The sequence below is a fragment of the Dryobates pubescens genome, chromosome 3, assembly GCF_014839835.1.
Source record: "Dryobates pubescens isolate bDryPub1 chromosome 3, bDryPub1.pri, whole genome shotgun sequence".
Taxonomy (NCBI): domain Eukaryota; kingdom Metazoa; phylum Chordata; class Aves; order Piciformes; family Picidae; genus Dryobates; species Dryobates pubescens.
The window spans coordinates 21,337,824-21,365,314 of record NC_071614.1 but is presented as its reverse complement, the minus strand read 5'-3'; the positions used below and the strand labels follow the sequence as shown (position 1 = coordinate 21,365,314).

General features: G+C 41.6%; 1 protein-coding gene across 1 annotated transcript in view; it reads right to left on the bottom strand.

Moving 5' to 3' along the window:
- KIF13B (kinesin family member 13B) overlaps positions 1–27,491 on the bottom strand; it is a 140,257-nt gene that overhangs the window by 32,110 nt on the left and 80,656 nt on the right. The window contains exons 14-31 of the mRNA XM_054179732.1: positions 26,377–26,507; positions 25,591–25,677; positions 23,622–23,812; positions 22,617–22,827; positions 21,343–21,505; positions 19,494–19,640; positions 18,835–18,984; positions 18,051–18,179; positions 15,517–15,687; positions 14,654–14,811; positions 13,238–13,370; positions 11,262–11,408; positions 8,541–8,570; positions 6,677–6,776; positions 6,304–6,430; positions 4,710–4,765; positions 2,653–2,777; positions 728–904 (exon numbers count right to left, since the gene is read on the bottom strand). Coding sequence (XP_054035707.1) covers positions 728–904; positions 2,653–2,777; positions 4,710–4,765; positions 6,304–6,430; positions 6,677–6,776; positions 8,541–8,570; positions 11,262–11,408; positions 13,238–13,370; positions 14,654–14,811; positions 15,517–15,687; positions 18,051–18,179; positions 18,835–18,984; positions 19,494–19,640; positions 21,343–21,505; positions 22,617–22,827; positions 23,622–23,812; positions 25,591–25,677; positions 26,377–26,507 — 2,433 coding nt within the window. The remainder of the gene's footprint in view (positions 1–727; positions 905–2,652; positions 2,778–4,709; positions 4,766–6,303; positions 6,431–6,676; positions 6,777–8,540; positions 8,571–11,261; positions 11,409–13,237; positions 13,371–14,653; positions 14,812–15,516; positions 15,688–18,050; positions 18,180–18,834; positions 18,985–19,493; positions 19,641–21,342; positions 21,506–22,616; positions 22,828–23,621; positions 23,813–25,590; positions 25,678–26,376; positions 26,508–27,491) is intronic.

The window sequence follows — 27,491 nt, the reverse complement described above, 5'->3', positions numbered from 1 at the left end:
GTCACTACCACTGCTAGGGGAAGCTGGATTCTGAGACAACACTGAACAAACTCTTCCTCTTGCTCAAGAATCAGGTATTTTTCAGGACACAATGCAGCAAATGGAAGGACTACCTTCTGCTTTCCATTTACCATCCTGCTCTCACCTACACACTATCATAAGAGCACAAGCCACTTGGAAAACGTAAAAGACCAAGAGTGTTTAACTTTGACAAATTACACCAGAGGACCTCGGCTCCAACTGTTGCTGGATTATCTCTAAATATCTGGATGCATAAAAAGAAATTGTTAGGACTAAAGGGGTTGTGCTCGATCTCTACAGGCCACTTCCAACCCCTAACATTCTATGATTCTATGTTAACACGCTATAGGAGTAGGGAAACACACAAGTTTCTTTTGATGCACAGTTTTTGCCAAACAGGAACTCCAAGTTCATAAGAAGTCTACTCTTTCTACTTTTTCCAGTGACTGGAGATAAAGCACTTTGTAGTTAATCCAAATAACACCAAACCTCTCATACCTAAATGCTACTGAGCTTTAGAAAAAAAGCTGCATTATCATCCACACTATAAAAGACACCATCAAAATCACTTGGTAGCCTCAAGTCTCCATGCATGCCATTACGAGTCATGACAGCAGCATACTGCACAAACCACAGCCTTCCCCTCTTTGAGCAGTGGTGAACACAGAGGGGAGAGTGCAAATGTGAAGGATTATAGCAGGTTTACCTGTCTGCCATAGACATTCACGCAAATGCGTTTGCGTAGCACTAGCTGCATTTCTGCAGGGTGGCTGAGCTGGACAGTGGCTCTCACAATCAGGTACACCCTTTCATCTGCTGCTGTTCCTTTACTGAGCTGGATACAGTCATGGACTGTGGAATCCCATGAGGCTTCTGCTTTCACCTGCAAAGGAAAAAAATGTATCCTCTAATAAGCATAATTAGGTGTATAATTAAGTGTAATTAATTAAGCATAATTAACAAAAATACATAATACATACATTTTGAGAGTCAGCTTCTCCATTTCACCTTCCTATGAAGAAAAATCCCTGCTCTTTAGAAGAGGCCATTTAAAAATCAAGATTAGTTTGCCAAATGAAGATGTTGGGATTAAAAATGCCAACTTGCTCAAACTCTGGAATGTTTCCCCTTGAAAACAGGATCTTTGAATACCCAGGATCATTGCAAATCAATCATAGAATATGCAGAACGACAGGACCATTTGGCCTAATTTAAGATAAACCAGAGAGCAGCAGAGATTGCAGTGAAAATCTTCCCTCACACCCATAAACTCTCCTATCTGTATTTGAGGAAAAATTTTGCTAAAACATTTCTAGCAGTACAGCAAAAGCTGGAATTTCTCTTTTTGAATGGTAAAATAAAAACATTACTGAAGATTTAAATGGTTTATCTTCAAGCCATAAGAAAACTGGCCTGGCAGCCATCTTACTAGGCTTTAAAAGCAAAAAAGAACAAAAAAAAAGAACCACCCTACCAAAACCATCAGAAATAAAGTTCTTCTAGAAACAGAAAAATAAGTTTCAGAGCAAAGAGCAAAATTTGAAAGTTAAAAAAAAGTAACAATCAGAGATCCTGAACCTAGCAAAAAATTATAATCCAACAATTGTGAAGTCGTGAAACCATGATCTGTGTGGCAAAATGGAGTCTAATGAACGTCACAATCCAGAGGTAAATATGTTATCCACAGCAACTGCTAAGACTGGGTTGTCAGCTGGGAGGTTCAATGCTCTAATTTGCTCAAGGGTTTTGGTTTGGTGGGTGTTTTTTTTAATGCAAAATCAGACCCTCAAGCTTTTGTAATGCCTGGATTTAAATTAAGGCAGATCCCCGAGTTTTACTGTTGAATAGAATAGAATAGAATAGAATAGAATAGAATAGAATAGACCAGGTTGGAAGAGACCTTCAAGATCATCGTGTCCAACCCATGAACCAATCCAACCCACCTAAACAACTAAACCATGGCACCAAGCACCCCATCAAGTCTCCTCCTGAAAACCTCCAATGATGGTGACTCCACCACCTCCCCAGGCAGCCCATTCCAATGGGCAATCACTCTCTCTGTATAGAACTTCTTCCTAACATCCAGCCTAAACCTTCCCTGGTGCAGCCTGAGACTGTGTCCTCTTGTTCTGGTGCTGGCTGCCTGGGAGAAGAGACCGAGATCTGCCTGGCTACAACCTCCCTTCAGGTAGTTGTAGAGAGCAATAAGGTCACCCCTGAGTCTCCTCTTCTCCAGGCTAAGCAACCCCAGCTCCCTCAGTCTCTCCTCATAGGGCTTGTTTTCCAAACCCCTCACCAACTTCATTGCCCTTCTCTGGACTCGTTCCAGCAAGTCAACATCCTTCCTAAACTGAGGGGCCCAGAACTGGACACAGTACTCAAGGTGCAGCCCAACCAGTGCAGTGCAGTGTACAGGGGCAGAATGACCTCCCTGCTCCTGGTGGCCACACTGTTCTTAAATCATAGTTATTCTCCTAGCATATATTCTATGAATGCAAAGTCAGTCACATAAGGAACAAGTGTTGTACCCTTTGTATGCCATCTTTGATGCATTGTTTTCACATCTGAATACATAAAGAGAACAAGTGAAAGACTCCTCAGTGAAATATACCAGTCTGCATCTCTGCTTACCTCACTGTCATGATGCTTCACAATCTGCAGTTCAAAGAATTCCTCCTCCTCTTCTGCAATAAGTGTAGCATCCCATCCACCTGCTTCTGGGTCATCAAGGTTATCTTGAGAACTGAAGTCATCAGCTAGAAACAAAAGTGGATGCAGAAGGTGAGGGGACACAAAGCAATTATCCTTTTTAGAAACATCTGAGAAGCGATTAATTCACATTTCCATCACTAATTCCTCAGCCTGAATACTTACACTTTACCTACAAGAAAAGAGGAAAAAAACCAAGCTCCCCACATTGTTCCACCTAAGAAAGAATCCCATTTCTATGCAGAAAATATGCACAAGGATTTGGGAGCACACTCAAGAGTGCCTTGTAATGTCCTCTACTGTGTAGTCATCTTCTCAAGTCATAAACATCCCCTCCTAGTCCTCAGTAATGCTCGCAGTAGTACTGCTCAGTCATACCGAGTACATTGCTCATTTGGCATTAGATAGGTGTTGTGGAAGGGTTTTGTTGTTTTTTGCCTTTTTTTTTAAATGAAGATAAGCTGCTGGTTGAACAAGTAAAAATACAGTAATTATAGATCATGATTAAACAAACCCTTAATGTGGTTTTTGAGAAGAAGCTCAACCTGTTCTTGCTCCAATCACTCACCACGAATGAATTATTAACTAGCTCCTCTCTGAAGCCAAATTTGACTTATCAATGTGCTTTTTGAGGTGAACAAACCATAAATGTAAACAGTACTGCAGTAAACACAGGGAGAATGTCACCTCCTCACTCTCACACAGTGCTTCTAATCCAAGTGTTAACTTTCTTTTAAATAACTTTTCCTTTTAAAGAAGGATTTGGCCAACTGACTACGAAATGTTGACTCCCTGGACTACTGTGGGGTTGCTACAACTTCCCATTGTTGGTAGAAGTATCTGAAAACACAATGTTAGAAGTGGATCTTACAGAATGATGGAATCACAGAATAGTTTGGGTTAGAAGGGACCTCTTAAGGTCACCCAGTCCAACCTTCCTGCAGTCAGCAGAGACATCTACTGCACCAGGTTTCTCAGAGCTCCATCTAACCTGACCTGGAACATTTTCAGGGATGGGGCATCTACTACCTCTCTGGGCAACCTGTGATGGTGTTTCACCACCCCCAATGTAAAAATCTCTTCTATCTAGCCTGAATCTCCCCTCTTTTAGCTTAAAACCACCATCCTTTGTCCTGTTGCAACAGACCCTGCTAAAAAGTTTGTCCGTATCTTTCCTATAGGTCCCCTTTAACTATTGAAAGGCCACAAGAAGGTCTTCTTGGAGCCTTCTCTAGGCTGAACAACCTTAACACTCCCAGCCTGTCCTCATATCAGGTGTTCTATCCCTCTGATCATTTCTGTGTCACTCCTCTGGGCCCACTTCAACAGGTTCATGATTTCATTGTGCCCTGGATCTGGACACAGCACTACAGGTGGGGTCTCACCAGAGCAGAACAGAGGGTCGGAATCCCCTCCCTTGACCCGACTGCCACACTACTTTGGAAGCAGCCCAGGATATGGTTGGCTGTCTTGTATTTGGATGGATTGAAACACACATTGTTTAACAAAACCTACAGGATCATACTCTGTAAGGCTAACATGAACTTACCATGGTGTACTTTTTTGATATGCAGATGTTATTCCCAGTGACTTGACATTTTCTTCTAAGTGATCAGTAAAGCAATGACAGGATACAGCATCAGTGCTATATCCTTGTGAGACTTCAGAAAGAACATGGCCAACAATAATTTTTCCTTTACACTGACTTCTGCTCTTCATTCCCTAGGTGTACTCATTTTAATACTTTAATTATTAAATACCTGCAAAACACTGGGATTATTAAAACCTATGGTTCCCTCCATATATAATGTGTATTTTGAGACATTAAACAATGTTTCAGTGAAAAATGTGCATTGATCAAATTAATCTAATTGCCATTCCAGGTATTTCTTCACTTTACTAGCTTGTTTAAATTCCACAGTGTCAGTGGTTGTATAAATTTTGTTTCAAAGTGCTCTGTCATTTTAAGAACCACTTACCATTCAAGTCAAGGAAAATAACAGGAATGTGAGTTTCCATACCAGGCACAGGAGTCCTAAAACACAAGACAGGGACAATGGTGGCATTTAAACTAGTGCAGCTTTACTCAGCACTCATCTTATGATACAAGTCCACAGCACATTACGGTCAGTACAATTGCAATTCCAAACCAGACCAATGATAACCTTGGCAAACAGCTTTATTTTAATTTACTGCTGCAGATTCCAAGAGACTCAACTCAATTGCTGTTTTTTTCATACCAGCTCTCTTAAAATTATTATATTCTTCAACCTCTGCTTTCAGAAATGTTATCTTCCTCTAAAATACTATTAGCAAAATGAAGTTTACTTACTCTGACACACATTTTTATTAGGTGCAGACCCCTCTGCATTACTGACAGCAGTGAAGACACCAGAGTGAGAATCAGAAAAAGCAGCGTCAGAGTTTTTAAACTAACATTGATGCTGCCACACTAGAAAGCTGCTACTCTTTCTTATAAAACACACGAATTTAAGAGTCAAAGTTGCCCTTTAAGGTGTCTTTCATATCATGGAAGAAGGGGTTCTGTTTTTAAAATAAATTGTTCAGTGGCCAAGCTACACAAGGTTAAGTAGGTATTAAAAATGTAACATAAAGCATGAAAGACTTTAAGGCTCCTTCTTGCCATCTGAGCTGTAAAAATGGGTTGTAGCCATCTCTCCCAAACTGAGAGGAGTGGCTGACACACCAACAGGCTGTGCTGCCATTCTGCAAGATCTGGACAGGCTGGAGAGCTGGGCAGAAGGGAATCTCATGAAGTTCAACAAGGACAAGTGCAGGGTCCTGCACCTGAGGAGGAATAACCCTTGCAGTGGTACAGGTTAGTGGTTGACCTGCTGGACAGCAGCTCTGCAGAGAAGGACCTGGGATGTGTTTCCAACATGCATTTGCTTGTTCTTCTGTTTTGTTTCAGAAATACCAGCTTTACCAAACTTCACCCTTAAAACTCCATGACACTCCATTCCATCAATAAACACTGTCAGAGACTTGCCAGGAAAAAAAAAAAAAGCTGAAAACAACTGAAGACAAGAGGTTTGGAGTAAAAACACCTTGCTTTCTTATCTACAGTTGTTACTCACAGCTGCTACAGTATGGCAGCCTCAATCTAGTGTAGTTTATTATTTTTAAGGTTCATATGCAACACTTGCTGCCTACACAGTCTTTGTGCACAAACCAGGAGCACAACAAAATGCTCCTGTAGATGCAGTTTTATTATGACAGAGCAATCTTTTAAGTGAATGAACTAGGTAATTATCATATTAGCTAATTTTTTTAAATGCTAAGTGCAGTGGTAATAAATATTGATTCCGTTTCTTCAGAAGGTCATAATTATACTGGGATCAATAATAGTATCGTTTACTAAATAGCACTTCTGGATTTCAGATAAACAGCCTAATAAAATAATTTAAGCAAAAGGCCTAATTTTAACAGCTTTGCTCATGCAGTGTACAGAGGCTAAATTAAAGCAAGTAGAAAAGGGCAACAATCCAAGCCAGGAAGAGGCCATGCATCATTTTTACATTCGTTCTTGCATATGGCACTGTGTGTTCATACCACTCCGCCGGAGCTCCAGGGATCCCACTGCCAGCAGAAGGAACCATGACAGCATTCCTCTCTTCAGTGAGTGTTAGCCTCATCTCCAAAAGCTGTGCCTCCCGATCTGCATCATCTTCTGTTTTATCTGGAGAAGAAGGAAGTCAGGACAACTTCTTACTCAGTGCTTTTGAGGCTCTTACACCATCCACACCAGAATAAACCCCACTCTGCTGAGCAATTCAGCACACAAGGAACACACAATACATGTGAATAATGAACAATCTCTTATGTAGGTTTCTCTAACTTTAGTTTCACTGAAGCAAGCTACTGGTGAGAATAAAAGTGCATGGCCATGACTCTTTCCACCTTTCATTAATAGTACTTTGCTTACCAGGCTTCCCAACGAGTTTTTGCAGTTGCTGATCAAGGTACTCCTGACGCTTTGTTAAGGCACACAGCCACTTCCGACGGAGCCTCTCCAAATCCCTATCCTGTGAAGAGGAAAGAAGTCATTGTAAATATTGACTCAGGAAAGCCAAAGTTTCCTGTTTGTGGCTTACATATTTCCTCAACCCTTCTGCTCATCCTGCACCCAAGAAGTACATGAAGACAAAGTACACCTCCAACAAATCAGTTAGTTCTTCTCTATTCTCTTTAGCACAGGACAAGTTAAAAGGAAACACAGAATGGCTGCTGTTGGAAGGGACCTCTGGAGACTCTCCAACACTGCTGTGTGCCCAAAGCAAGGTCAACCACAGCAGCTTGCTCAGGGCTATGTCTTGTTGGAATTTGAGTATCTCTAAAGATGGAAACTCCACAACTTCTCTGGGCAACCTGTTCCAGTGTTTAGCCACCACCATGGGAGACTCATTGCATCTCATCATTTAACTGGATAACACTGAGAAGAGCTTGTTGTCTTTACCATTTCCCATTTACATACATTGTCAAGATCCCACCTGAGCCTTTTCTTCCCCTTAAAGTTAAACCACTCCAGTTCTCTTAAGCCTTTTTTCACAGGTCCAAATTCTTAACTTTCCACATGTTACTGGAAATAATTTTGCCTGGTAGCCTGAGGCATCTTTTTCTCTGTTATTCTGTACTACACAGACAAACAAACCTCACTTTATACATCTTCTTTGCCCCCAAATTAGTTTAAACTCACTAACCACTATCCTGCAGCAAAGCTGGAAATCCCAGTCCTTAACCATGACTCACCATTCACCCACAGTGTTTAGCAGCCTCAGATTAGGAATCCATCCCTGCTCTGCATCATGCCACTGTCCAGTCATGGCACTTGCAACTGAGCCTTTTAAAATATTTTTTCCTAAGTGTTCATGTCCTTCACAGAAAAACCCAACTCAGTATCCCGAAGAACATTCAGTTCATTGTCTCTGGTGTAGAAGTGCTCAGAAATGATGAACAATACTGTAGATACAGCATGCTGGGTGCCACAAAGATGAGCTATCAGCTCAGGGATGCCTTCAGGCAAGCCTCTTTTATGGCAACAGCAGTTCAGATTCATTCCACATCAAACTGTAACAAATACTTTGTCAAGAAGAATGGGTGGATGCAAGCCTATAAACTACAGTTGTATTACTCACCTGCAGACCCCTACAAGGCATGCTGGAGTCTGTCAGAGAGCATTAAACCTAAATCTCTGGCTGCTTCTGTTATACAAAGTTAAGATCTAGAATGACGCTGATGTGATGCTGTTGAGTTATGAAGATGAAAAATATATCACACATATTGTGCCTCGTCAGTTCTGATGTCATTCTGATATTATACAAGAAAAACTGATGTGCTGATTTCAGCTTCTTACGCCTCCAGCAACAGAATCCCCCTTGCTTGCCTGAGAGCTGACTACCAGCAGCATACCCCAGCTCTCATACACATACTGTGTTTGTAACAGGATACAGTATGAAGTATTTTGACTGCATATTTCAATACTGTCATGCTTCTTAATGAGGACAACTTCAATCTAACCAGAGGCTGTCCAGAAGGAAGACTCCTTCTTTCAAAACCAAAAAAGCAATTGGAACTTGTTTTGGAAAGACACATTAAGGCATCTTGTTCTTTCCCGTTCACCTAATCCACCATACAGCTCCGCAGCATCTATGCAATTCTTCAGCTTTGAGTTTCTTCAGAATACAAGTTCTGTGCACATCCAACCAGCACAGCAGAGTTAAAATGCTGGCCCTCCCCTACAAACTTTAATCTGAAAATGTGTAAGAAACAAGAGAAGTCAAAATTTTTACCTGGTAGCTGTCCATTTCATCCTCTTCTTCCTAGGTCAAAACATGCAAAATCATGCCATTAAATTTATCTGGTAGTGGGAAACATGCTGAATGCAAAAGGTGTAACCGTCTTAAGCAGTATTGGCAGTCTTACACAGAAGTCTGAGCTTAGCAATGCTATGATCACAGAATTAAAACACATTGACATGCCTAAGATTTGCTGCTGTCAGCTCATCTAAATAAAAACTAGAACTATTCAACAATTACAATGCAAAAAAAAAAATCCACTCTAGAAATATAGCTATTAGAAGTCTTCATGATTGGAAGCAAATAGAATACTTAAATTGTTCTAAGAAAAGATAAGATTTACAGTGGAAACAACTTGAAGTTTGTTGATCCTGGACATGCTGGTTTTTCCGTAGGAGTTAACGTTACTGGAAGCATTGAAAAAAACGTCTGGCATAAAGGACTCAAGGCAAGCTTGCATTTAGAGGAGAAAAAGTGTACATGTCTAAACTGATTGTTAGGGAGTTAGAATAACTGTCTGCCACATCAGGCTTCACAATGCAGACCTCCCGACATTTTGCTTTCCATTATTTTCTGATGGGAGACATCACCTTTTGTTCTTGATATTCATAGACTCACAGACTAGTTTGGATTGAAAGGCACCTTCTAAGGTCATCTAGACCAACCACCCTGGACTCAGCAGGGACACCTTCAACTAAAGCAGATTGCTCAAAGTCCTAGGCAACCTGACCTGAAATGTTTCTAGGGATGGGGCATCTACCACCTCTCTGGGCAACCTGAGCCAGTGTCTCACCGCTCTCAGTGTAAACAATTTCTTCTTACTATCTAGTTTGAATCTCCCCTCTTTGTCCTGTTGCAACAGGCTCTGCTAAAAATGTCTGTAAAAAGAGTCTAAAAAGACACCAGTTGCTCTAAAGGATGTGGGTATTGGGCACTTCTGTGATGGAAGGGTGGCCAGCAAGCCTGCAAGGCAGAGTCACTAGCAGAAGCATAATAGGAACAAAAGCAATAGCCTGCCTAGGATGCTGCTGAAGAGGGAGATCTCTGCAAAGGTGGAAAAAATCTCCGTTTTGTGTGCCAGAAACACAAGGAGCAAGGGAATGCTGAGGTTAGGAAGTACAAAAACTCCAACTACTTCAGAGTTCACAAAGGGAAAAACAATACTGACTAAGCAAAACAGGGGAAGCAGACATGCACTGAATCACACCCTGTCAACAGGGTAAACATTATGGAAGGCTGGGAGGCATCCCGAAAACTACATGACATTTAGTTGGCCTTGTCTCAAGCAGGGCAGCTTATCATGCAAGTGAAGAGACTTGCTTCTTCTGTTGCATCAGATCTTGGCTTGCTAACTGAGACCAGTGAGAAAATTTTTATTTAGCTGTTGGGTGCAAAAGTCAAAACTGCACTAGAAACTGATAGGAGCATCTCAATCAATATTGATCAATATTGCTTGCACTTTAAGATGGGATGTAGTGCTTCTAAGGTTGTCCAACAATTCCCCAACATAGAGAATCATAGAACTGTTCAAGTTGGAAGAGACTTTTAAAATTATCAAGTCTAAATGTTAAACCAGCCCTGCCAAGACACCATCAAACCATGTTCCTCAGCACCACATCTACATGGCTTTTAAATCTCCAGCCATGGTGACTCCCCTACTGCCCTTAGCAGCCTGGTCCAGAGCTTGATAACTCTTTCCATGAAGAAATGCTTCCTAATGCCCAACCTAAACCTCCTCTGCTGTGACCTGAGGCCATTTTCTCTTGTCCTACTGCTTGCTACTTGGGAGAACAGATCAATCCCAGACTCACTCCAACCTCCTTTTTCTGAAAGCTGTAAGGAGAGTGAAGTTCTCCCCTCAGTCTCCTTTTCTCCAGGCTGAAAAAACACTCAGTTCCCTCAGCTTCTCCTCACAGGACTTGTGCTCTAGACCCTTCACCAGCTTCTTTGCCCTTTTAGGACACTCCCCAGCACTTCAATATCCTTCTTGGAGTGCGAGGCCCAAAACTGAACCCAGTATTTGAGGTGCAGCCTCACCAATACCCAGTAAGGGAGAATGAACCCTGCCCTTGTCCTGCTGGACACACAGTTGCTGATCCAAGCCAGGATGCTCTTGGCCTTCTTGGCCACCTGAGCACACTGCTGATTCACATTCATATACCATGAGACAACAACTGTCTCTCACAATTCTGGCATGTAACTCAACATGGTTTGAATATATGTTCCATTGGTTTATTTGCAGCCATACCTAATATTTGAAATAAAATCCACTGGACAAACTCCTAAGGAATTTTTAGAACCATTGGCTTTTGCTCTTCTTCTGTGAATGGTATGTTAAGCTTCTGCTGCTCTTAAGCACAGGAAAACCATCCCCAAAGCCAGAAGAGTCACAGAAGGTAGTCTTATGAATATTAGCTTTGCCATGGAAAATTATTTTTGATTAAGAGGATGATCCTCCACAACACTTTTTTGATAGAGAACTAGACTGGAACTAAGGTGGATAATCCATAAAATCACCATCAATGCAATTCTGATAATTCTTCTTGACACTGCTTTATACATTTGAGGTGTAGGTGCAAAAAATATCCCCCAAAACCAAACTAAAGCTTGAATGAAGTGGTGTTGCCTACACCTGCAACAAACTTAGTCCATAATATTGTGCTTTTGCATGTCTTGGAAATAGCCATAGCCGACAGGAAACGTTCAGACTCTTACCGGATAATTTTCAGGTCCTTTTTGTGACTTGACATGTTTTATCTGAACACAGCCAATGCCAACAGACAATATTGATTCCTCCATCAGTGGCAAGGTCCCAGATTCCTGTACAGACCTCACTTCAACCTGAATTCGTCGTGATTGCCCCTGCCCAAAAGAACAAGTTGAAATGCTTGAAGAAAAAACATACAACGCTGAAAGCTTAATGACAGAGAGACCTCTACTGGCAGAGTCCTCTGCAAGCCACGCTGTGTTTGTGTTTTGTGAAGAGCACAGTGGTGAGTACTGCAACGTCAGTGGTCCAGTGTTTAAGAGCTACCCCTTCTGTTGCAAGGATTTATGTTTACAGGTTTTATGTATTCGCATTCAGCAAATCCCCTGCTTACTTTTCTGGAGCATTTTGGAAAACATCCAGTTACAGGATTTTATTGTTAATGCTTCTGAAGGTGGAAAATAGGATCTCTGCCCCACTTACAAAAGAGGAGAGAAAATAAGTCTAATTTGGTAAGATACTGGAATTTCAGTGAGCTTTTCCCAACCCCTTGGGGCTGAAAATTCTTACCCACTCATGCTATCAGTGTGGCAAAGCAACTGTTCTTTAGTACAACCCATGGAGGGGGAAGAAAACACTGAAAAAAGGAAAAAAAAAGAAAAAGAAAAAAAAAGAGAGAGAAAAAAGAGAAAAATATATGATGGGGAGTTCAGAGGTGCAGCCTTTCTGTCTTACTAATTCCTAGTCTTCTCTCAGCTAAAGCTTATCAGTTGAAAATATTAACTATTCTGTTAAACATTAACAATTTAGTGTGTGTAGAACTCCAAGAGAAAAGGAGTGCTTGGCTGGAAGGATCAAATAAAAGGGGACTCTGGACCTCTCTAAAACATAATTCAGTTCAGTCAAGACTGATATCCTCTCTACCAGGTGCTATCACAGAACAGGGAACAGAATGTAGCACAATGATTACAGGGAAGCCGCTGAACACCTTTGCATCTGAGCTCATGCACAGTGGCAGCTCCACAAAGCACAGGGGGACTCCACTTTCCTCCACTTAATTTCTGTTTTAGACACGTGCTGGTTTGGGCTGGGGCAGAGTTAATTTTCTCCACAGTAACTTGTATGGAGCTAGGTTTTGCATTTGTGATGGGAACAGATTTGGTAATTTAATGATGTTTTTGTTACTGCTGAACACTGCTCGCACAGAGCCAGAGCTTTTTCTGCTCCCACCGCAGCAGAAGTTGGGAGGGAACATAACTGAGACAGCTGACCACAACTGACCAAAGGGACATTCCAGATGTAATGCTCAGCACACAGTGAGATGTAATGCTCAGCACACAGTGAGATGTAATGCTGAGCATACAATGCTCAGCTGGGGGAAGAAGAAGGAGGGGGAGTGTTCAGAATGATGGTGTTTGTCTTCCCAAGTAACCATTAGGTGCAATGGAGTCCCTCTTTCCTAGAGATGGCTGAACATCTGCCTGCCAACAGGAAGTGGTGAATGAATTCCTTGCTTTGGTTTCCTTGTGCATGGCTTTTGCTTTACCTCTTCAACTGTGTTTAGCTCAGTTCTCAAGTTTTCTCCCTCCCATCTGACCAGGATGGAGCAAGTGAGCAGCTGCATGGGGCTTTTAGCTAGCAGGTGGGGTTAAACCACAGCAACACCATATAGTGTATTGTGTCTAAGCTTGACAGTTCCTTGGACATCATCCCTTTACCTTCAAAATAGAAGTTTCTTAGTTTTTCACAGGCTCTTTTCACAGAATCACAGAATCACCAAGGTTGGAAGAGACCTCAAAGATCATCAAGTCCAACCTGTCACCCAGACCACATGACTAGACCACTGCAGCAAGTGCCACATCCAGTCCCCTCTTGAACACCTCCAGGGATGGTGACTCCACCACCTCCCTGGGCAGCCCATTCCAATAGCTAATGACTCTCTCAATGAAGATTCACAGCCAAAACACTGTACATGTCACATTACCTGTCTGAGCTGGAAGATCCCTCCTGTGCACACATCCTTGGCGGGAGTCACCTCAACTGGGCAGTATTCCCCATTCTCATTCAGCTCTAGAATTTGAACCCAGAGTTCTAATTTTCGGGTGACTTCACTCCATCTGCAAAACATGTCAAATAGGGTTTCTTTTCATTTCAGTTCCAGTTGAAAAGACAAATCCAAAGCACCAGCTCAAATGCTGATTGAAGAAGCAAAGGAATGCTTCAATAGACGCACCATTTATAGGGTTATTAGTTGTGCAGTGCACACACATTTTACTAACAATTATTTTGGTCAAACATTAGAAATTAGCCTTTTTTTGATTCCAATACAAACTCCAATTCCACTGTGTTCTAACGTTTAAGCTCTGGTCCCAACTTGTGCCACAGAAGCCCAGCATTGTCAGTGCAATCAGATTCACACAGAACACAGCAGAATGAAATATGACATTGTCTCACAAGCTTTCAAGATTCAGGGCACTTTCCTGAACTTAATCATACTACTGTCCTCTCTCCTCCTCTTCCAAGAGCTTAAATGAGAAATGGCCACTTTTGTAGTACTTAAAAATTAAAGAGGAAGAAGGTACTTAATACTCAGCTACCAAATGTATCTGATTATTTTATAGCATCCTTTTTACATCTCTTCTTTGCCATATTTTCCCCCACTTTACTTTTAAACATCTATATATATATCTCAATACTCAACACAAGCTTAGGTTGGCAGTAAGAAGAGAAACAACTGCCAGCAATTCAAGGTGCAGAGCTTGAGAGAGGTAAAACACTCAGGAAAATGCTACTAAGCTTACTCTGGGGAGAATAAATGGCTGCCACCAAAAAAGCAGCCCCCTTCTCTGCCTAAAATCACCACACTGTTGCATATTTACTCCACCTGAAGTAACTAACAATAAAGCTCTTCCAGTGCAAGCATTACAGGGATGACATTTTGCAGCCAAGAATGAACTGCAGTCAGATATTAAATAAATATATGAGGGTACAGTCAGAACAACATCTTGCTGTTTTGGACGTGATAGCTCCTTCTGGCACAGATTAGTATAACAAAATATGGGAAAATAATCAGCTTGCTCTTTGCTGAAACACTAATTATGCACATGAGTTTGCCTAAACAAAAAGGACTGCAAAGTCTTTCAAGCTTTACCACTTTTAATTTGGAATGGAGATGGGTATTTCTCTTCTATCACTTTTTTAAAGCCAGCTGACACATTGTATTGTGTATTGCAAGTAGAAAGAGTCTATTTATGATAGCCTAATAGACACAGTCTCAAACACACATTGATTTGTCTTCAGTTCAAAATCTGACTACTTAGCCCAAACCTGCTTTAAAACTGGGCACCTCCTACAGTGATTCTCCAAAATACTAACCCAGGGATCTATTTGTGCTATTTACCTGTCACGAAGGCTGCGTGTTTTGGCTTGAATTATTCCCAAATCCCACAGGGCTGGATTTTTGCGGTCCCCACTCTGCTTGTGTCCATACACTTCAATTGCCAAGGCACCTTCATAGAGATGCTCCATGAAGTCTTCAGAGATATTTACAGAAACTTCCTGTGGGTAAGCAACAAACTGGTTGATGACTGTTGACCACACAACAACTCAAGCTTAGAGATTAACTATCTTGATTTTAATATAAGCGGGTAATAAAGTCACCCTGGTCCCAAAGACACAATATAGAGGAAAAAGAAGAACTGTTACCTCAGGCTGGAAAATCAAGAGGCAAGGAAAAGACACATGATTTGCTGAAGATTGGAGTCTATAAAGAGCTGAAAAATCACAGAATGGTTTGGGTTGGAAGGGAACTTCCAAAGCCATCTAGTCCAATCCCCCTGCAGTCAGCAGAGGCATCTTCAACTAGATAAGGTTGCTCAGAGCAGAGGGGAAAGAGAACCTCACTTGACCTGCTGGCTACACTCTTAATGTACTCCTGGAGACCATTGGCCACCTCGGTCACATTGCTGGCTCCTAGATGGTTTGCTGTCCACCAAAACTCCCAGTTCTTCTCTGCTGCTTTCCAGCAGTCCAATCCCTAACTTCTGGGGTTATTCCTAGCGCACAGAGTTAATGCTTCCCAGGTGTAAGATCCTACACGTGCCCTTGTTGAACTTCATGAGGTTCCTACCCACCCAACGCTGCAGTGTCCAGGTCTCACTGAAATATTATAACGTGAGGAAATAGGTAACTGAAACTGTTTTGCAAGCCTAAACCTGCTTCCCCTGTCTATAGTATCATTACTAAATCAGACAAAATATTTACATTGCAATGATCGAAGACAACCATGCACCGCGGCTCCTTGGTGGTGGAAGACAAGGAAGGATCCACTTCAGGCGCAACATTAACTGGTTCCAGTTGATCCCAGAATGTATATTTGCAGAACACAAAGTTGGAGAGGTGCTGTGGCAAGCCTGTAGCCTGAAGTATTTTAATCTAGAGAAGAGAAAGAAAGGAAGACCACTTAGGCATAGAATTAAAAATATCTTCTGTTGCAGTAGTTTTATTCTAGTCTGCTGCAGGGGATAACAGCAGAGAGAAAGAAACAGCAAACCAAAAAACTTGACAAGACACGAATGTCAGCATTGGTAAGACGCTGGAGACAACATTTTGAGTGCATCGGCTGAACACCGCCACTAGATGTCACCGAGCACGTATTTCTTGGGAGTAAAAAGCTCAGGGGCTGGATTTCACAAACACCGAAACATTTTGTTAATTTTTAAGGGTGAGATGCACTAAAACCATTGCAACTGAAGAGGAACACAATAAAAATCTCATGTTTCTACAAAAATGGCTCCTTTATTCTGCAAAATCTTTGGTTTAAGATACTATTTGCCCTTATTCTGTGATACCTTACCAATACAAAAGCAGCCTGTCTTTTTTTCTCAGCACTAATGTTTTCAATACATCTGCTCTCAACAAAGTCATCATATGACTAGATGAACTTTAAAGGTCCCTTCCAACCCAAACCATTCTGTGATTCTATTTTAAACATGCTATTTAATAAACTTCTATTCTCCCTTTGTCAAATTAAGATCAAATTAGGCAGACTTCTACAGTAAGGCAGCACTCAAGATCCTCAGGAGAATATGTTACCTGCAACAATGCCCCATGCAAGTAGATGGAGCTCTATGGAACAAGGTAAAAACTGAAAAAAAGTGTAATTGCCCCCAAATTGGTTATAACATCCATAAGCCAGCAAAGTTGAAGACCACTCCTAGTGCTTTTTGCCTCCCTCTTTTCTTATCTGTAGCTTTGGATATCTTATATCTTACTGTATCACAAAACAGCTAGCAAATATCTCATTCTATTATTAACAATAATAAACACTTCTGTATATGTTTCACAAAACAGAGAGAGACATAATTGAGAAAGCATGATTCACAGAAACAGAATGGTTTGGGTTGAAAGGGACCTTTTCAAGTCATCTAGGCCTGTAGTGAGCAGTGGCATCTTCAAGTAGGATCAGTTTGCACAGAACCCCATCCAACCTCACCTACAATGTTTCCAGGGATAAGGCCTCTACCACCTCTCTGGATAACATGTCTCATCACCTTCATATTAAAATAGGTCTTCCTAATACCTAGTCTGAATCTCTTCTCTTTTAGTTTAAAACCATCAATCCTGTTATAACAGGCTCTGCTAAAAATCTATGCCAAACTTTCTAATAGCCCCCCTTTATTACTGTGTGGCCACAAGTAGGTCTCCGCAGAGCCTTCTTTTCTCCAGGTTAAACAACTACAACTCTCTCAGCCTGTTCTCATAGCAGAGCTGCTCCAGCTCTCTGATCATTTCCATGGCCTCCTCTGGACCCTCTCCAAGAGGTTCATGTCTTTCCTGTGCTGAGGATTCCAGAGCTGGATACAGTGCTGCAGGCAGGGTCTCACGAGAGCAAAGCAGAAGGGCAGAATCACCTCCTATGACCTGATGACTATGCTGCTTTGAATGCAGCCCAGATAGATGGTCAGTTTCTGGCCTATGAGCACACATTGCTGGCTCATGCCCAGCTTTTCATTCACTAGCAGTCTTGATTCCTTCTCTACAAGGGTGCTCTCCATCCCTCAGCCTGGATTGATACAAAGAATTGCTGCAGACCAGATGCAGGACTTCGCACTTGGCTTTGTAGATCCTCATGCGGTTCACACAGGTCCATTCCTCCAGTTTTTCCAGGTCCCTCTGGAGCAGTGAGAGCTTATCAGATTCTGTGATTCATTTCAAATTAGAAATTGTAGCTCCAATCCTAGTTCACAGATCTTCAATGTTTTCCAATACTACAATGACAGTTCTGGGGTCAGACTGTATGCATACGTAACTGAAGTTTAATTAATACCTTGCAGGCTTAAAAAAAGCCAATGGGGATTAAAAGGTACAAACCCCATCAGTTCTTCTGATGTATTATTTCAGCCACTTCAGAAACAAAACAATGTGAAAAAAGACAACACAGCATCATCTCAGGACAAATGTTGGACAGCAGAACATTATATAAGGCCATGAAACAAACACAGCATAAGTATTAGGCTGTCTACATACAATTGAATGATGAGGTACAGTTAAATTATTTGCTCATTTTTTCCTTTTTCTTTCTTTTTGAAATCTTGAAACATGAATACAGTTTTATGTAGCCAATAAATGAGTTTAACAACAGGATTCTGGTGTAGCAGCCTGCTGGAAGTGAACACAGTGCATGAGGTTACAAACAGCCATCTAACATCCAGAAGCCAATGCACCAGGGACTTCTTTAAGACTTGGGATGGAAAGAGAGAAGGTTGTTCAGAGGTCGGGATACATTTGAAACTCACCCTGCAGACAAGTTTTCTCTCCTGAGTGTCATTTTCAGCTGAACAGTCTGGACTATCCTCACCTCCAACCAACCTGTCGTCTATTTCTCCACTCACTCGAACAACTTCAACATGGAGGCGACCTGATACCTGATAAGAGGCAAGTTAGAATTACTTGTGTGTCAGGAACCAGAGACAGGTTCATCCCTTTTCAGGTAATTACAACTTACTGCTATTTACAGTCTGTAAACAGACAATATTTCATTCTTTTCCATCGTGCATTCTATTGTGCAGTTGCACCAGACTAAGAGTGCTTTGGAGTAAGACTCAAAGAGTAGAACTGTAAAGCAGCCAGCCACAAAAGTGACTTTGGCAACAGCATACTGCAATCTCACACATCTTCACACCAGTTTCTAGAGTCTGCAAAGTGTATGTAATGCAGAGCACAGAGAATGTCACCTGCTATGCTCTAACTGTACTTGAAGCTGTTCTTAGAGCATATATTTAAAAGCCTATTCTTGGTGGCAGTCAGTGAATGCCAGCAGAACAATAGCTCATATTTATTCTAAGTATTTCTTTCAGTCTGCTTTGTTTATAAAGGTGCTAACAAACTTTCAGAATCACTATGCTGCAATTCCAAGGTGTCTGAACAACTCTAGTAAGGTGTTACTGGATTTGTATAATTCTAAATTGTTAGCAAAGAGCTTGTGCACATGAAACTGGAAAGTCTGTAGTATATACTGGTAGTAAGACCCATGGTCTGTAATTGAATTGAGTAAGCACAGATTATAGAAGAATGACAAACCTCTCCCTTCTGATTGATGATTGGAACAGCGTATTGTAGCTTCACATCATAGAACAGGCACTCAAGAAAAACATTGGCTACTCCGATAAGGCTGTGGTTTTCCTGCTCGTCATAGAAAGGATCAGCTCGCCTGAAGTAAGCTCTCATCACCTGCAATCAAATCCACAGTAATGTAAGAGAAAAAAATTTTCATGAAACCATTTTCAAAGTGTTGCACAACCAGCCTAGGGAAAGAAAAATGGACTCAAGTACGAGGCCAGACTAGATCACAAGAAGAATGGAAGTCTGAATTTTACTTTAGGCCAAGTATAAGGTCTGTTCCCAGCAAGCACTCCTCAACGTTGTCAGATTCAGAGAAGTCAGCCTGAATGTCAACTGCTGGTGCATTTACTTGCTGCCTCTTGCATCCTCAGTTCTGTCACCAAACTATGCATGCAAATAAGCATCAAAGTGACAAGATAAGGGTTAAGGAAATGCTGAGGACCTGCTTCAGTACGAGGAAAAGCTAAAGCTTGGGAAACCTTCTCTCTTTACATATTCCCACCCTGCCTCCATGCCCCACCTCTCGACCCAGAAAATTTTCTCACATCTACTTAAACAAGATAAAATGTACAGGGAAGTAATTCTATCAGCACAGTACTGGAATAATTTTTACTTACTGGGTTGTCTTCCTCACAGTCTTTCCACTCCTGGTAAAGATCCCTCATGTCTACCAATCGATTCTCCAGCTTTTCCAGTGACCAAATCTGTTTGCCTTTGCCTTTCCTCCTCACTTGAATAGCTGGCTCGCTGAGAATTGCACCTCTCTGCAAAACGATTACAGAGAAATCAATAAGGATTTCAATCAGTTTATGACTAATACAAAACTGAGAATACCTTTGGGAAAAGTCTGAATTTTGGTTCTTTTTCTTATTCTAGCTTAAGCAACCAAATCAGAGTGTGACAGCCTCTGAGCTCAGCTGTCACAGCATATTCATCTTCAGTTTAGCTATGAAGTTTAATCATAGCTATGGGCAGTAGTTTCCATGGAATTTCACCTTACATAAATGTTAGAAATAGGAACATTTAAGCATTTTGCAAATATCCTCAAGTTACAGCAGGCCTGGAGTTCCAGATAAGGTTACTACTGTTTGCAAATTCCAACCAGTGCAGAGACTTAACCTTCTTTACTATGCTGTTTCTAGACGTGCCAGAAGACTGCAAGACAAACCAAGCGAATGAGGGAAACTTCGGAAGCAATTGATTGTCCTGGTTTGAGCTAGAACAGAACTAATTCATTCATGTTCAGTGATTTTTACTTCTCATCTCAGTCTCAGTGATGGCACCTTCTGAAGCTAGCAGCATGTTTGCACAGACACTGTCTGCTTCCAGAAGTGATAATGCCCTGCATTTATAGGGATTGGGGTGCAGACAAAGGTCACTGCTAAATCTTGGGTACCACATTGGGAGTGCAAAGTAAAAGGCTGCAACTGCGAGGAGGAGTGGACAGGGCAGGTGACCCTAACCTGACCAACAAGGCATTCCATTCCATCTATGTCATATTCCCCATAAAGCTGAGGGATCATAAGGGTCGAGCCTCTTCTTCAATGGCCGCTAGCTGAGGAGGACTCTGTCTGTTCTGCTTTTGATCTCAATCCCTGTGTTCCAGAATCCTGTTCCAGAATCCAGCTCCTAGATCCAGTTGCCATCTGCCACCGAGCACAGTCTGGGACATCCCAAGTACCTGCCCACAGCAGGGCAGTGGGGGTGCTGTCGTTGGTGGGGGTGTGTGTGTTGTGTGTAATATTTGGGGGTTTATATAACTGCATATATTTTATTTTGTTATTATTTTCATTAAAACTGGTTTAGTTTTCTTTTGCAACCCCTAAGTCTGTCTCCCTTATTCCCTTTCTCTTCCCTTTAGGAAGGGAAAGGTGTCAACAGAGCGCATCTGCCACTGGTTTAGTGCCCAGCCCAGTCCTAACCCTTGACAGTGACAGAAATTCTAGTCCTCTACTGCACTAAAGACAACCCAAGTATCACCAAAGTATTAAGCTGACCTCAAGAACTGAAATAATACCATCTTAGGCAGCCACCTTGAGGCAGGGGTCAGTTCCCTCCTCCCAGATTTTCTAAGATGCCTGGAACAAATCCAAATCTACTCTGCTCCAGTTCCTCCCTGAACAGTGGGGATGGCAGCATTTTCTCAGCTCACTAGGATGATGCAAAGCCAAATATCCCCAAGGTGATGGTACATCCTTGAAACAGATGTTCCCTACCCTGCAGAGATTTTAGCACTCTGCAACAGAAGCAAGTATGAACTTCAACACCAGTGGAAAGATCTTGCACCAAAACATTTATCAATAAGCCAGCATGTTGTAAGAGTTTTATGGTAATAAAGAAGGGTGTATGTGCATTAGCAGAGCCATATTTAATGCACTGTCTTGACTGTTAAAGTCAGAGTACAATATGAATGGTGAAGGGCAAACTTCACAAACAACAAATTTAGTTCCATTAGGGCTACCTTACCTTACTGTTAGCATTAAGGCTTGAAGCTGGGATCTGGAGAGTAACTTTGTACTCTGTCCTCTTGTCCAACTCCTCTCCGATAAAATTGGCTTCTCTCACATACAAATTTGCTTTAACAATTTGCTCTCGCAGCTTTCTCAGGCTGTGGGTCAACATTTCTTCCCTAAAAGAAGGGGATTTGAAGGGGGAGACAGGAAAAAGATGGCATTTAAGTATTGAAACTGAGAGGAAAATAAATGATCACTTGACAGGAAGGAGTCTTAACATTCAGAATTTTAACAGACAAAAAAAAAAACAAAACAGGGAATCTAATTGCATTTATTCTGGAAAAGAAAAAGTATTATCTGCTTGAATTCAGCAATATGGACATCAGCATACTGCTGGCTTTGGAAACCTCTCCATGCATCTGCTGAACAGTCAGCTCTTATGTGGCTTATTCCAGACTTCCCCCACCACAGATGTGGATGTTCCATTTTACAGAGAGAAGCTTATTCAGACACGATGATCCACTTGCTCACTGGTCTGCCTGGCAAGTGTGAGAGTGTGCTAACTGTGCAGCACAGGGATCTGGCACCACAAAATATTGCAGACACACAGCTAGCACCTTGTTAGACTGTCTCAAGTATTTTCTGTTTCAAAAGTTGCTCATTTAGCAGTAGCCATTAGATTTGTGTTTTCTCGTCACAGTGTTTTTATCATACTCATTAGTTAACGTTCTTCCTGCAGCTGCTTTTTGACATAATAGTAGAGAAGATAATTGATATGCTAAAGTAAATAACCTCAGTGCAATTGCCTAGGAAAAGGCAAAGAGGACAGTGCCCTCTCTGTGGTTATTAAACAGCTTTTGCAATCCTCTGGATCTTTGTATTATCCTCTTACTCCCTTTTCGTTCTGCACTCTTCTGGTTGCCAGGACCTGCCCAGGTCAGACAGATGGACGTGAGTCAAGAGGGAAAACAACCTTCCAGCAGCTGAGTCATGATCCACAGAACAAACTCAGAGAGGAGTCCCAAAACGTCTTCCAGTCACCTCATGCTTACTTGTTGTCAATCAGGATAGAGTTTCTCCTCAACAACAAAACAGGCACTGTTTCTCATCTTTTCTAGCGTTACAGCTCTGATTGCTCTTAGACCGATACTTCTGGCTCTGTGCCCTCCTCAACCGCCCACAGAATTTGGCAGAGGTGTGCCACACAATCCATGTCTTCCAATTACCATTTACTAGCACTGAAGAACTTTAAATGAACACTGCTGATGGTCAGATTCGGTCACCCACCTCTCCTCCGCCCACTGCCGCAAGCGCTGCTGAGCGCTGGGAGAATGGAAGGAGAACCTCTCCATGCTGCGGAAGTGCTGCTTCTCCGGCGACAGTCGCCGTCGCAACTGCTCCAGCTCATGTTCATACATCAGTCTCTGTCGTTCAAGAGCAGATCTCTTCTCCTCTTCATGCTGCTGCTCCAGGCTTTGCAAGATTGACTGCATTGGATCTAAGCAGATGTTGAACATAAAGCATTTAGTATTTCTGGGGGGTCAAATACCTGGCAACCATAAAAAGAAATGGAAACAGCCTTGTCATGAGTGTGGGGCAGAGATGGAGGATACAGAAACATGAGATCTTTCCCACGTGCTGCCACAGATATGCTGCATGGTGTTGGGCAGAGCACAGATCACTGTGACTTGGTACTTCCCTATTCTATATCTGCAGTTATCCACATTAGGGCCTGCAGCAGCTGTTGAAATCCATGGTGAGGAATGTCCCAGGGAGCAAACACAGTTATGATATAAAAGGAGGAAGAGGCTGTGTTTTTGTTGTAATGTATACTTTAAAAATGCCATTGAACTGTGGAGCAAAATAAACATCTCCACAACAGTTTGGACATCTGAGTCAAGAGAACTGAGAAAAGGGAAAGACCAGCTGAAAAAAACTTCCTCCTCTTTCCCAAAATAATGCCATTCTGGGACAGCAACATGAGACCACAACAACTAAGGAACATGATTTCAGAGACGGCAATCACAACAGTTAATGCCTGAGCGAGACATAACACAAGAAAAACAAAGTGAAAATAGTTTGGTTCAGGGCTGTAGTTCCACCAACATCCCAGTTTTGGCTTTTCCCTCAACAAGAACTGCCAAACTAAACAGTCTGTGATGTGTTTTTTCTCCCCTCGAGTGCAAAAATGGTTATGATGAGTCATTCACAACAAAAATTATCCAGCAAGAAGTTATAAGGGAAAAAGTCTGTTGTTTAGAATCCTTTCCAAATACTTCAGTTGCTTCTTACCATTACTACCAAGTGCTTTCATTGTGACTTCCATCTGGGCATATTCATAGCTGAAGTTAATCTCACTAGACACTTCACTGGAATTATCTCCATCTATGTCCAGCTGCTCAACACTGTTACTGTACTTCATAGAGTTGTCTCGCTCTTCATCCTCATGATCTGCCTTCTTTTTCTTCTTTGGCAAATTGAGCCTTTCAGTAAGAAGGAAATTTTTAAGGTACTATTAATTGCTCAACTCTGAAACAATGGGCTGCTTTCAAAGATTAGTAAGTCAATTATCCAAATCAGTAAGTTTTTTCCCTTTCACAATTTGTTGATCTCACAGAATCACAGAATGGTGGGATCTGGAAGGGACCATCTGGAGATCATCTAGTCCATCCCCCATGTTAAAGTAGGGTCACCCAGAGCAGGTTGCCCAGCATCATGTCCAGGCAGGTTTGGAATCTCTCCAGAGGACACTGCACAGCCTCTCTAGGCAGCCTGTTACAGTGCTGCAACACCCTCACAGGGTGGAACTTCTATGTTCTGCTTTCTGCCATGTTGCCCCTTGTTCTATCATAAAAGGAGACTGGCTCAATCTTCTGTGAGTGTGAACAGAGGAGTTCAAAGTAAACTGACTAATCCATTCTACACTTTAATGAGAGTAACTAGTATTACTGAACACATAGTTTAGATCACCATTAATTTTTTTCAGTCCTCACATATCCAAATAATTTTGAGGCAACAATGAAATTATATCCCACTTGTTATGCAGATTCTTCTTTCCAGTATAAAAGAAAACAATTATGTTGGAGATTCTTGTTTAAATCCACTGATCTTTAAGCTATTTGAGACCAGCCACAGAGGATTTCAACAATACAATCTTTCACAGAAAACTCTGACCAGTAATCCTGTCTGATACAGGAAGGTTGTAGGTGTGGCTGGAGATGGAACTCTGAGGAACAGAGAACACAGTGACCTAAGATCCAGATCACTGTATAAAATAGGTCAAAAATCTAATACCTTCTCTGCAAAATCCAAAAGGCAACATATCCAAGCCAAAGCTCAAGTGTAGAATTTTCAATGTGGAAGAGAAACTATTTAATATTAATATGGCACTGAACTACATTATAGATACCAGATCAAAAAGTAAATCTATTCAGTGAGATAACAGCACTGATAATTACAACAAGGTCTCCATCAGTAAAGTTACAATACCTTGAAAATACAAGAAGTCAAGTCAATCTAGTTCTCTGAAATCATGCACAGTTGCTGTAACTAAAGGGCATGTGTTGAGAAGATAGTGCCAAACTCTTTTCAGTGGTGCTCAATGATAGGACAAGGGACAGTGGGTACAAAAGGAAAACCACTTTTCCTGTGAGCGTGTTGGAATACTGGAATGGGTTGCCCAGAGAGACTGTGGAGTGTCCTTCTCTGGAGAGATTTCAGACCTGCCTTGACATGATCCTGAGCAACCTGCTCTGAGTTACCCTGCTTTTGCAGGGGGGCTGTACTGGATAATCCCCACAGGTCTCTTCCAACTTCCACCATTCTGGGAGATTCTGTGATTCTGTAGTCTTCTTTGTGGTAAGTCACCCCAGTCCCAAGGCTTTGTGTGTAAACCCAAATTCCTACCCCTTTAAAAAACAGTGGCTTCATGATATTGATAATTCCTATGGGAAAAGCCAAAAGCAATAGTCTAGCAGAATCTTAAATCCTGACGGGACCCCAAGCAGCCTGATCTAGTTCATGTCCCTGCTCACTGTAAGGGCATTGGACTACATGACCTTCAAAGGCTCCTTCCATCAAAACATTCTATGATGCTATAACAGCATTCAAGAAGAGTCAGGCATAAGCATTGCCTTTGTAATCCCAGTGAAAAAGAAATCACATCCTTCTGCAGCTTGAATGCTCCACTGACACATTTCCTTATACCATAAGGTAAAGCAAAATTGGTGCAAGCTCACAATTTCTTTAATATCTTTTGTACCTGAAGAAGTGGTTGTTTCCCCACAATATTCTGTCTCCATGATGTAGCTGGATAGGACACATGACAGCTGAACCATTTACAAATGTCCTGTGAAAAGGCACAAATTTAAAGCAGATGCATCGACATAAAGCTTCATTTTTTCCTCCACTACTACTTTCTTTATTGCTACTACTTAAGGTAGAAGAACGGGTTTAGGGATTGCCAAAAGGCAAATTATCCCCATAAAGTTCATTGATTTGCCCTGTGCTGTTTCATAAACACCTGAATCTCATCTTCTTTTGACTGTTTAAGCTTATGGAGTTCAATACCATGAATCAGAGTAAATGTGAAATTACTGAATTCTGTGTAGCTAACAGTAAACTATCGGAGATGCTGATGACGCATGTCATTTTGTGATCAATTTGAATATCCCATCTGCTTTTCAAGTACTGCTGCTTAATCAAATAAAGCAAAAAATGCTTCAGTGGCTCTTTGCATAGCACCAGATTTCCTGGAAAATTAATTCAGATTTTGATAGAATTGCAGCTACACAGCTGCAAATCAGTATTTACTCGCTGAGAACATACACAGCTTACTCATCCTCTCTTTGGAAACTTAGACTACAAACACCATCACTGAGTTGGCAGAGAGGTAAGATGGCAATTAAAATGTAAAAGCAGGATATAAGAAGTAGATTTTTCTACCTTGAGAATACAGAAATGCTTCTCTTTTTTTGCACCACTAATCATAAAATACTAGATAGAACCACAATTATTATACAACTGGAGCTGTATTTTATTTCATTACCTAGTATTTTTTTGAGGTGTGAGCATAACCTGTCCTTCTGGGGTGATGTCTATGATGCAGTGTTCAGGAAGAATTCCCATTCCACACAGCTGGATGTCTTGAGAATTGTCTGAGCCTATTAACGTGTGCTCCTGGGGAAAATCAATTCACATGTCAGCAAAAAGATTGCAAAAGTTCACTAGTTCTAACTCAGCCATTCTCCTTCTGGATGTATCTTGTCATCTAGTGCTGATATTTTAAAGCTGTTCCATACTTCCCTTAGAGGGCAAAAGGGGAATGAAACATTATAAGCAAAACATAGAATCCTTTAGGCTGGAAAAGACATTTAAGATAATTGAGTCCAACCATTAACCTAACACTACCAAGTCTGCTGCTAAACCATGTCCCTCAGCACCACACTTCTTTTAAATCACTTCATGGATGATGATTCAACCAATCCCCTGGACAGCCTGTTCCAGAGCTTGACAACCCTTTGGGGTCCTTGCATCCAGTCTAAACCTCCCCCGATGCAACTTGAGGCTGTTTCCTCTCATCCTGTCACTTGTTAATTGGTAGAACAGTCCTCACTGTGTCTTACAATAACAAGTAGGGAGCACTAGGGAAGGTTTACAGGCAACGATGAAATCCAAAGATGAGGAGGTTTCTATAATTTATTATATAGAATTCAGTGCCTAAGGGCCAAAAGCATAAAGGAGTTCAAAGAAGAATTAAGACAGATTCACAGTACTTAGTTCCATGGCTATTACACAGGTTCCACCTAGATCATCCAACATCTTAGGAAGATCCTGAAGCACTCGAGGCATGAGGGATTTGGCAGATGAAGGATCACTCCACACATGCCTCAATGCTTCCCTTTCTTTTTAAGACATCTCCAACCAATTTTTGAGGAACAGATTAAAAAATGCAGGTCAGACCAAGCCCTCTAGAATATATGCAGCTCAGCATTAAAGAGTTTATTCTCATGATTTGAAGCAAACATGTACAAGTCATTTCATCAACAGAATTTCAAAGCACAGGGATCTCTACAGCAAAATTCATTCCAGGTGAGGTTGGATGGAGCCCTGAGCAACCTGATCTAGTTGAAGATGTCCCTGAGCACTGCAGGGGGTTGGACT